The sequence below is a fragment of the Suillus subaureus genome, assembly GCF_016647635.1.
Source record: "Suillus subaureus strain MN1 chromosome Unknown BJ212scaffold_1, whole genome shotgun sequence".
In the NCBI taxonomy this organism is placed as follows: Eukaryota; Fungi; Basidiomycota; class Agaricomycetes; order Boletales; family Suillaceae; genus Suillus; species Suillus subaureus.
The window spans coordinates 1910339-1922484 of NW_024538557.1; the positions used below are offsets into that span (position 1 = coordinate 1910339).

At 41.4% G+C, this 12146-nt stretch overlaps 1 protein-coding gene across 1 annotated transcript; it reads left to right on the forward strand.

Moving 5' to 3' along the window:
* Positions 1–3894: 3894 nt before the first annotated feature.
* BJ212DRAFT_1258044 (uncharacterized protein) lies at positions 3895–4194 on the forward strand (the record flags this gene model as incomplete). The annotated part of the gene is made up of 1 exon (XM_041329909.1): positions 3895–4194. The coding sequence occupies one exon, from the start codon at positions 3895–3897 to the stop codon at positions 4192–4194; it is 300 nt and encodes a 99-aa protein (XP_041200281.1).
* Between the last annotated feature and the right edge of the window lie 7952 nt (positions 4195–12146).

A 12146-nucleotide genomic window follows, 5' to 3' on the forward strand; every position in this document is an offset into this window, starting at 1 on the left:
AATCAACATGACTATCACACTGTCATGGTGGTGGGGGATGCATCCAAAGCTTTGGAAGGTGTATGTCATAAACTTCTCAATTGCACACCTCTTGACAGACATCACAAGCAATTCAAAATTTCAAGCTGCTAAGTACAAGCGAACAAGTGGACAAATGCCACAAGGACTACAAATTGTACAAGCAATACAAATTATACAAGTATGTATTGACATATGAGACATTAACAATATAAACTCAATTCTCAGATTCAATCATCCAGTTAGCTGAGTGCTAAATAGAGCTCTCAGTACATTGATACCCAAAAAAAACTAGTCTACCTGATTTGTACCACCAGCCCTGGACCTAATAAATGTTGGGATACCATTTCTCCTCTGCTCTATATGCATGTGCCCCACATCAAGGTCAGCCATCAATAATTGCATGTTTATGGCTTCTACATGACAGTGATGGAGGTTAGTAAGCACTGTGTAGTGCTCAAAGATGCTGTCTGCAAGGTCTTTTTGAGCTTGACAGATCCTGCATTTTGCTTGAGCTGCTTCAAGTGCAAGATTGGAGTGGTTGTCTTGGTCTGGTTGGTTGAACAATGGGTAGTCAAGGTCCTATGTGCAATGAATAAGAATAATAAAAGACAGAATAGTGATCTCACACCAAGCACACAAACTCACAAACTGCTGCCCTCCAGATAAGCTGTGCTCCTCTTTAATAAAGCATGATCCCATTTGAAAAGATAAATTATTATTTTTGTTTGGAGAAGAGAGACTTTGGCAGGACATGCGGTGTCCAACTGATGTCACATCATAAGATCCTTGAAGGTGATATCTGAAGCAAGTACCATATGGGTACAAGGACTGAATTCTTGGAAAAGAAAATGGAGAATTGTGAAACAAAGATGAGACTACAGAAGTGCTTGGAGATGAAGTTGCAGAATCATCCATTATATGTAAATATATTCATATGATGGGTGTACAAGCAAAGATAAGAAGTGTGCTTGAAGCATGTGAACAAATCTTTCCTTCCAAATAACCATGTCAATATCATGTCCGAAATGTGGGAAAGTATTCAGCAAGGAGTTCAGTATTTTAACAAATTAACACAGGGCAGGGACTAGGACTCAAACAAAGGATATCATGAGGAAAAGAGAATAGATTGAGTAGTGACATTTGGGCTAATACATAATGTATAGACAGAGGGTTTGAACTAAAGAACTACTGACTACAACTAGCTAACTATATACATATATTTGAGACAGAGATTCAATCTGAGTTCATAAAATAGAAAAAGAATCATACAATGATATAAATAACTATGATGTTATGATACAGTGGCTCAAAAAAGTGTCCCAATGTTTGTGGGTTTTCATGTAATTGCTTCATTGTGAGTCAGGGCATGGGAATATGACTAAGCTATAGGGAGGTGTCAGATGGCTCCGCTTCTTGGCTTTATTATTGTTCCTTACAGCGTGGAAATCTGACATTATCGTGTGAAGATATGGACATTTTAATTTGGTGACTCATTGGGACACTTTTTTGACTTTGAGTTTGAATAATACAATCTCTATAATTCTAGTACTTGGTGGTTCCTTCTCTTGCTCTAATCACTTCTACCACCCTTATAAACACACTATCTATCAATTTCTAGCATTGCCCATCAGCAATCTTCCCCTGCTGTACTGTTACTCTCCCCCATAGCTGAAATAGCCCCTATTCTCCTATTCAGCTCCTCTTATCTGTCTACCAGGGAGATTTCTACTAAAACTGGTCTAAGCAGGGATACCATTGCTAGGGTCATTGACACAGCCATTCCAGATAAGAAAAATATCAAATTACATCACCCTTTCAAGCTCACACCATATAGTAAAAGATCTGTTGTTTATCATATTTTAACTGGGCAGGCTGCTAATGCTACTCAAGCTACCAAATTCATGTATTCCATCATCCACACCACTATCTCAACTCAAATAGTCAGGAATGCTCTTGAGGCAGCTAATATCAAAGCTATAACCAAGAAGAAAAGCTTCTCATATCCCCAGCCTATAGAGAGAGGAGACTAGCCTTTGCTCTAAAGTACCAGTATTGGACTCTAAGGACTGGAATAGGGATATCTGGTCAGATGAGACAAAAATCAATAGGATGGGGTCAAATAGCCAGGAATATGTATGGAAAAATGCAGGTAAACTACCAGGACAAAGAGAAGTCAAGGAAACACTCAAGTTTAAAGGAGAAAATTTGATTGTATGGGGATGTAAGAGGTGGAATAGAGCAGGGAATCCCTGTGAAGTGGAGGGGAGGATAAATGCAGAGCAGTACATCTCAATTTCAGAGGAGTGTCTGCTCATGAGCATGCAGGAATCAGAAAGTGATGAAGAAGACACTATCTTCTATTCAGATCATTATCTCAAGCATACTCCAAGTTGGTGACCAAATGGTTTACAAACTATCATACCACTGTTCTATCATAGCCAACACAGTCTTCAGGCATAAACTCTATTGAACAACTCTGGAAATTGCTCAGGAGATTGCTTGCAGTGTATCAAGATTCTCCATAGGGGCTATTTCAGCTATGGGGGAGAGTAACAGTACAGCAGGGGAAGATTGCTGATGGGCAATGCTAGAAATTGATAGATAGTGTGTTTATAAGGGTGGTAGAAGTGATTAGAGCAAGAGAAGGAACCACCAAGTACTAGAATTATAGAGATTGTATTATTTAAACTCAAAGTCAAAAAAGTGTCCCAATGAGTCACCAAATTAAAATGTCCATATCTTCACACGATAATGTCAGATTCCCACGCTGTAAGGAACAATAATAAAGCCAAGAAGCGGAGCCATCTGACACCTCCCTATAGCTTAGTCATATTCCCATGCCCTGACTCACAATGAAGCAATTACATGAAAACCCACAAACATTGGGACACTTTTTTGAGCCACTGTACATGTGGCTGCTGTGGAAAGGTTCTGGAAGGTTCTAGGTGGATCATGTGACAAGAAGTCATACTTGTTTATAGGGATGATAGAAGTTGTAGGTGCTAAAGGAATTGTTGGTTGCATGAATATCAATACAGATGTTGTAGGGTTAGGATTAATGGGCATTTGAGTAGATGCTAAGACAGGTGCTTGTTCTGGGTGCTTTAAGGGTTTCTTATGAGTACCAAGGAAAGAATAATGATTTGTATTTGGAACTTGTGACAATGTCATAGTTCTATTTGTGATATGGTAGACATTTCTCAGTTTGCAGAGTCAGTTCTACAATTATGGTGATCCCCTGATCCAATTCCTCACCATATGCCTTTGCATTTTGATGCTGGGAGCAATGCCCACATGAACATTGACTTCTTTGAAGCAGCAGGAGAGGAATTCATGAGTGCAGAGGAATGGTATGAAGGCACAGGGACTTGTTACTCTCCAGATGGCCTGATGTTTTTGGATCTCTTTGACATGGACAAGTATGCAGATTGCAGAAATTCTATCCTTTTGCATCAAAAGAGGAATGGGAAATTGCTGATTTTCTTCTTCATTCTCCTCTCAGTATGGCTGCAATCAATGAATTTCTAGTGTTCCCAATGGTGAGTGCTTTTCACAAGTGCTGGCACTTTGAGATCTTATGGACTCACAACTTTGGAGTATCTTCTCCTTCTCACAACTCTCAAGTCTCTTATCCTTCTCATATTTCTTAATATCCTTCTTGCACTTTTTGATCACATCCCTACTTTACAGATCCATGGATTAAAGCTGTCATTCAGTACCACTAAAGAATTACAAAGCTGAGCTGAGATGCTACCCAAGGGACCAAGCTGGAAGTGTCAATTTTTGTCACCTAGAACATACACACCATATCACTCTCAATCAGCTTACTAAGATACACATCAATCCCAATGACCTTGAAGGTTATTTTGATGCATGTGCTGTATATTGTCTAAATCCTTCTGGCAAGATTGGCCATTTGCTTGCCCCTCAGTCTTTCTAACTCCAGAGGCCCTGCATCATTGGCACAAGCAATTTTTCAATCACAACCTTCAGTGGTGCATTGTGGTTGTTGGAGCTCAGGAACTTGATTTTCAATTCCTGATTTTGCAGGTAGTCACAGGCTATTGTCACTATTATGGTGGAATGATAAAGCTCAAGCAAGTTACAGGCAGAGTCCACTGTGATCTTCAGTATTACTTAGTTGGTCTCATCATTGGTGCAGCCCCTCATTGATTTGTGATTGCAATGTGTGCCCTTATGGACATCTGGTCTACAGTGGCTCAAAAAACTGTCCACATGTTTTGACATTTTTCACTATCTATGATATTGTGTGAGAATACATAAAGACCTTAGTGACATGCTAATACCATATTATAGTGCTGCTTCAGGGCTTTGGATTGAGCACCACATCGTGAGAATCAGAGGAGATATGGTGGAGATACAAGGCTTACAAAATTATGACTCATGCGGACAGTTTTTTGAGCACATATTAAAACTATACAAATCATCATTTATGACACCATAACAATCATGCCACCATTAAATAAATTATAAAGTGGTGTCATTATGTCATTTTAAAACCATATCTAACTATACAAACCAAAAATTTCCATATGTCATGGTTATATTCACCATGAAAGCCACCCCCCCTGCTCAAAGGGATAATATCCTCTCTCTTTCCTATTCTGGCCTCTCTGCTTGTCAAATTTCCTCTAGAACTGGAGTATCCAAGTCCACTGTGGCCAAGTTCATCAAAGAAAGTCACACAGACAAGGAAAACTTCTGTGAAGGGTGCCCATCCAAGCTCACCTCTACTGATAGGAGGGCTATTATTCAACATATCACTACAGGAAAGGCTGATAATGCTGTCCAGGTCACCTATTACATCAATTCCACCATCACATTCCCTGTCTCTTCACACACTGTGAGAAACATTCTCAAGACAGCTCATCTCAGGTCAGTAACAAGGAAGAAAAGGCTTTCCTCTCTATCACACATATGCAGAGAGGACTAGCACCCTTCTTTTTTCACATATATACCTTGCCATCTGACCCAATCCTGTTTATTGTGGTCTTATATGATCATATAACATGCTTCCAGTCCATGTAATCCAATTCTGATGGGCTAAGGCAAAGGTTAGTCATCTCTGCATATGTGTGATAGAGAGGAAAGCCTTTTCTTCCTTGTTACTGACCTGAGATGAGCTGTCTTGAGAATGTTTCTCACAGTGTGTGAAGAGACAGGGAATGTGATGGTGGAATTGATGTAATAGGTGACCTGGACAGCATTATCAGCCTTTCCTGTAGTGATATGTTGAATAATAGCCCTCCTATCAGTAGAGGTGAGCTTGGATGGGCACCCTTCACAGAAGTTTTCCTTGTCTGTGTGACTTTCTTTGATGAACTTGGCCACAGTGGACTTGGATACTCCAGTTCTAGAGGAAATTTGACAAGCAGAGAGGCCAGAATAGGAAAGAGAGAGGATATTATCCCTTTGAGCAGGGGGGGTGGCTTTCATGGTGAATATAACCATGACATATGGAAATTTTTGGTTTGTATAGTTAGATATGGTTTTAAAATGACATAATGACACCACTTTATAATTTATTTAATGGTGGCATGATTGTTATGGTGTCATAAATGATGATTTGTATAGTTTTAATATGTGCTCAAAAAACTGTCCGCATGAGTCATAATTTTGTAAGCCTTGTATCTCCACCATATCTCCTCTGATTCTCACGATGTGGTGCTCAATCCAAAGCCCTGAAGCAGCACTATAATATGGTATTAGCATGTCACTAAGGTCTTTATGTATTCTCACACAATATTGTAAATAGTAAAAAATGCAAAAACATGTGGACAGTTTTTTGAGCCACTGTATATCACAATCCTCTTCTCTGGACGCCAATTTATTGGCATCCATTGACCAATCTCTTTTGACCTTTCATTGAAACAAGGATGTTATCATGACATTGGGTGCATGGACTGGTATGAAGAAGACAATTGACAATTGGTACATATGCTGAGGGAATTGGATGATCCTGAAATCCAAACCTTGGTCCATGACATGTAGAGCAGGTGTGGGACCTGTGGCAGTGGGGCCTGCCAGTGACTCAGATGCCTTCTGCTGAAAACTAGATATTAGTAGTACTGAGAAATGAACATTGACCAGGCATGTACTTACTATTGCACTCAAGTTCCTCTCAACTTGAAGCTGGCAAGTTCCCGCTTTTCCTCTTCCCTTCTTCTTTATCACCACTGGAGTCATCACATTTTCAGGCTCATCAATGGGAACAACAACATTCCAAACCTTTGATTTGCCAGGTGCTCTGGCTGGAGTCTGGATAGCATTCTTGATCTTCTCTAACTGAGAATTCTTTCTTCTAGTGCTAGCACTAGGTCAGTTTGTATGGTGATGGGGAGGTTGGACCGATGTTGCTGGTTCATCATTGTCGATGCTGTCTGATTCAATAACCTGAACTGATGTAGAGAATGAGATTCCCCTAGGCGTAGATCACACATATTATGACTCATGACAATTGGTACAATGCACAACTCACTAGCTATGACTTTCCTGTGAAATGTGCCAGAGGCATGACACTTTCCCACACTATGTGATGCATTCCTGCACACGTGCTTAGCATGCTTTTCCCATGCTCAGTTGCCCTATGTTGCACAGTGTCCTGGAGCCTTCATTCATCATCCAACCAGTCCCCTGGTGCATCTCTTTCTATTTATTTTCATTATCAGACCATTTCTGGCATCATACAATATATCATTCCATCATGGACCCTTACATTACATCACTTACATACATGGAGTGCTCCCTGTTCACTTCCAAGCCCTGGGAGTGTGCCTAGGCACAGCTTACCTGTTGCCTAGAAAAGTTTTCATACACCAACCACCATCATGTCAGTTAATCTCTAGAGTGAGAATCCATTATCTTCAGTTAGCATGCATCAGTCATCGCCCTAGCCCTCAGCATCAGTCCATCAGCATCAGTCTCCTCTCAGCAGCCTCAGTTCACAACATCATGACTTCTACTAGTTTCTTATATGTTTGTGCACAGCATGCGCCCTATTCCCATACTTTGTGCTTGTATGCACTCCATATTCCTGTGCATGCACTTCACCAGAGTTGACCTGGTGTCACTTTGTGGATCCTTGCTTTCTTTGCTTCCCTTAAGGGTTGAACATATTGCTCAGTGCACTTTGACCAACACCTTAGAGAGTTAGAGGCCTTTCTCTCTCACCAGAGTGAGAGCCATCTTTCTTTCTTTTGCTCTGCAGCCTAGCAGAGTTGTTGAACCTTCACTGATGTGGCTTCGACTTGTTGCTTTTTCTGTCAGCCCATGGTAGCACACAACTAGATGAATGTCAGAGAAACCTACAACTTGAAATTGAAGGCTGTAAGATGTTTAATTACCAAGTACTTACTAGTAGTAGTAGTATCCAAGTCCGAGTCGTACCAGCACATTAATGTTACATACAAATCACGTAGCTGACTTGGATGTTTCTAGTAGTACCTCCATCCCTACTCAATGACATTCAACTGCCCTAACTGTTTGAAACAATTTAAGAGTGCTCAGGCAGTTTCGCGACACCTGAGCCAGCCCCTTACATCCTGCCTATGATGAATAGATCAGCTTGAGAGTGCAGCACAAATTTTGCAAGACTCACAGTTGGTGGACCAGCACACAACTCCCAACTCATCTGAGTTGTTATCTGACCCTCATCATTCCAGAATACCAAGTCCTTTACAAGATTCCCTAATGGACTTTCAAGTTCAAGTTGACAGTGGGGAAAAGGCAGACTTGGATGCTCACCATGGCATGCCAAGTGACTCAGACTATTTCTATGGCAATGACAGAGGCATGGTTGGCTTGGAGAATGATCTGCCAGGGTCCATTGAAGAGCCTTTGGGCAGCCAAGCTTCAGAGAAGCCTTATGTCAAGCACTTCAGGGATGCCATGAAGGTACATGTATATCGGCGCTGTCATGCATGGTATGGAGTTCAGTTTGTAAGCATGTCATGTGACTGGTAATATTCTGATTTGTAAGGATAATTTCCATGACTTATCATGTTTTGTCATGCTTTGTAATATTTTACTCATGTACTTTAGTAAGCAGCTGATTCAGCACACCAAAAAGGCTTGGTTTGTAAGCATATTCTTACTAATCCAGTAATGAGTCATTGCTGGGTAAGGATGGTTTCTAATATGTATATTAAGGACTCCATTCTCACATAATCAACAAGTTTTTCCCTCTTCTTTCTTGTCTCAAACCATGAGATTCATAAGATTTGAAGTGCAGGAGTTTTCCCTCTTTCTGTCTCAATAGTGTGAGATTATGAAGAAAGTGAAGGCCTCAAGATTGCCTTTAAAAACTATAGTATTTCTAGTCTAGATTGGTTGTATACTATCTTACAGGGGTCACCTATACAACAGTCTATTGTATTTGATTTAGCAGAGGTCCATATTACCTACTAGGTTTAAGTTAACCTAACAAAATATATACTTCCCTTTACTATCAAGAAGTGATCTAGCAAAGAAGTAATTTATTACCCTTTGGCCACCCATGAACAACACATTATCAACTGAGAAGTAGGAAATCCGTTGACTGTGAACTTGAGGAGCTGGCACCTTAGTCTTATTGAAGTACAATTGTGATAGTCATTGTATTTCACCTCAACTTATATAAGACCCTCAAGTAAGAAGACAGCATGGCCAGACCTTTCTAGATAGGTTTAACATGGATCCCTATGCAGTACATCACAAAGACAATTTGTACTATCCATTTGTGTCCTGTCAGGATTGGGAGCTTGGCAGTTTTCTCCTGTGCTCATCCTTAAGTATGGCAGCCATAGATGAGTTCCTGGGGCTGGAACTAGTACATGTTAAGTTAGTGAGTGTGTTGCTGTCACAAGTGCTGATTTCTTCCAAGGTTAAAGCATTGCCCCTTTCCTTTCATACTGCCAAGGAGTTACATGGTTGTTCTGAGCTGCTGCCTTCTGTTCCGAAGTGGCAGTACCACATCATCTTAACGACTGACCCAACCAAGAAACATCTACATCTCTACTGGCACAATCCATTGGATTGCATTGAATTGCTTTTTGGCTACCCACTCTTTGCAAACAGAATAGATCTCACACCTCAATGTGTGTATGATACAGCAGAACATACAGTATGAATTTACAGTGAATGGGTGATGGGGGACACAGCATGGTCAATGCAGGTATGTACTCTACAGCATCAACGATCTCCAAGCTTGTCTTACTAAGTCTCACACCCTGTCATAGTCACAACTTCCGGATGGTGCAACATTGTTAGGCATCATCCTTTCTCCCAATAAAACCAACATTACCAACATGACTGGTTGATCAGCCTTGCCAATATCAAGATGGCAACTTGAAATAAGGACATCCTCCCATGCTTTCCTCCTGACAGTGCTGCTTCCAATTGCAGAATTTTGGCATCTGGTGAAACGGATGCAGAGTGTTCTCAAGGCCTGCTTAGTCCACCAATGTCTAGATATTGTGCTGGAGCTGCCCAAGCAAGCTGCACACATCGGGCAGATGATGTCAGACCCACTTGGGAACCTCAGATATTGTTTTACCCCCTTAGCCTCATACATTGTCAATACACCTGAGTCATGCATGCTTGCATGTGTTCAAGGAAAGACCTTGCCAGTAACTATGGCTATGTATAAGAATTTTGGAGATGCCTTCCAACACCCCCCTCAAACAGCTAAAACAACTCTCAGCCAGCTTTCAAGCATTGATTATGATCCTCTTGACGTTGAAGGCTACTTCAATGCATGTGCCACCTTCCACCTGAGCAGTGTGGCCCAGCCATTCTAGCGCAATTGGCCACTTGCAGATCCATATCTGTTTTTGACTCCAGAATCCCTCCATCACTGGCACCATGAGTTCTATGGCCACAATGTTAAGTGGTGTCTCACAGCTGTTGGTGAGCAGGAACTAGACTTTCACTTCTCCATTTTACAACCACTCATGATGTTCCAATGCTTCCATTGTGGTATTTCAAAGCTTAAACAAGTCACTGGAAGAGCCCAGCATGACATGCAACATTATATTGTTGCTCTCATTGCAGATGCAGCCCCCCATGGTGTCATCATAGCTATTCACATGCTGATGGATTTTTGCTACTTATCACAAGCAACTATGATCAATCAAGCACAATGTCAAAAGATTCTGGGTGCCCTTGAGGAATTCCACAAACATAAGCAAGATATAATTGCTTGCGGTGCACATTGAGGTGCCAAGAGCAAACAGGTCCTTGACAACTGGCATATACCCAAACTGGAGTTGATGCAGAGTGTTGTGCCCAGTATACATCAAGTCAGTTCTCTCTTGCAGTGGTCTGCCAACACCACCAAGCATGCTCACATCACCCTAATCAAGGATCCTGCAGATTCTACCAACAACATCAATTATGATCCTCAAATATGTCAGTTTCTTGATCGCCAAGAAAAGTGTCAAAATTTTCAGATCATGACATCAATAATTGCTTGGTCAGAATCACAGTCACAACTTGAAGCCTCCACTTCTTAAATGATGGACACTGATTTGGAACATCATGACTCAGATGAAGGTCCACTGACATGTATTGATGAAGCTCATTTGCAGACAGTTTCACATGATCTCTGGGGGCCGAAGCATGTTGTGACCAATTTTTTCAGGAAGGCAGAGCAAGTCTCTTTGGATATCAAAGCAGCCAGACCTCTCCGCACATTCGTGGTTGGTGCAACAGCAATTTACCTCAATTTTGATCCTTCCATATGATGCATACCAGTTGATGTCATTGCTGAAAAACTATCTCTACCCAACTTGCAGGGAGCACTCACTGACTATATTCAATGAGAGGGTGGTATGGCTCAGACATTCCACTTGCTGGGGAGACAACGCCAAGCACTGTCTGATGCACCTCTTCCATTTGATGACCTTATGGTCTGGTTCAAAGTGCATGTGCAGCAGGCATCATACCATCCCCCATCGATCATTCCTCCTGCTCTCATGCTCAATGCATCTCCCCTGAGCACAACTTGGAAGTATGGCCACTACAATGCTGCTATTTTTGCTGTTGATGACACCAGACATGAACAATGGCCTACTAGTGGGCTTAAAGGTACATTTTTTTCAAATTTTTATTTCTGAGTTTGATGTCTGAGCAACTTGCAGGCCATGCTGTTGTTGAGGTGCACCTTATCATGCAACCACTTCCTCCACGAGGAACTAGTAGTAGTGCCTCATGGGCTGCACATTTCCTTACATACATTCAACAGTTGGATGTCATGCCTCAGCGACATGGTAACTTACTAGAACACACAATGCAAATGCATGTTTTAAAGTGTGCAATGTGATCAGCAAGGACTCCCTTTGGTGATGTTCAGATCACATGCTCAAGGGGGTTGGATCACAAGGGCTTGGCCTCAGCTCATATGCTGTGCCCCTTTCCCAAGTATGTGCCCTTAATTTCTGGGGGCTAGAACAGTTGTCCAGAGTTTCCAGGATTTGATTAGGGCAGACAACAGACGTCTGGATCTGAAACGTGAGATAAATCCAATGGATGTCCAGATGTTACTTGGACAAGTGGATAAGACTAATCTGGACAAAGTCCAGACTAGAAACTAACGGAGGATAGACTACCCTAAGGTAGAGCCAGAGATGTAGTCTAGGATACAATCCTAAGACTCAGAATATGACAAGAGACTTGGCTCAAGTCTGGAGGATACAGGAATGAGCAGGAACTAAGATGATATTTGAACTGAAGTATTTCCAAGAGTTACAGGAGGTTTATATACTGTAGGTATCATATAGGAATCAGTCAGCAAACACAAAGGCTATGTATGAAGCATATGCAAAGTCTATTAGTAAGTAGGACAGATCACAAATAATGAACACCAGAAATGAAATGTATGTAACAGATCAATAATCAGAAGGGAAACATAGTTAACTGGAGTCTGGAGACAGGGGAAGTCTAAATGGGGTTGGGCACTGATATAGGGTTTGGATTCTGGAAGGAAGATAAAGATAGATCAGATCATTGGAGATCTGGATCTCAGATCTGGATATCCAGAGAAGTGGATTTAGAGTTGAGAGTCTGGAATGGCATATGACAGGTGACATCCTCCCACTAGATCAGCTTCATTCTCTGGCTCACATTAT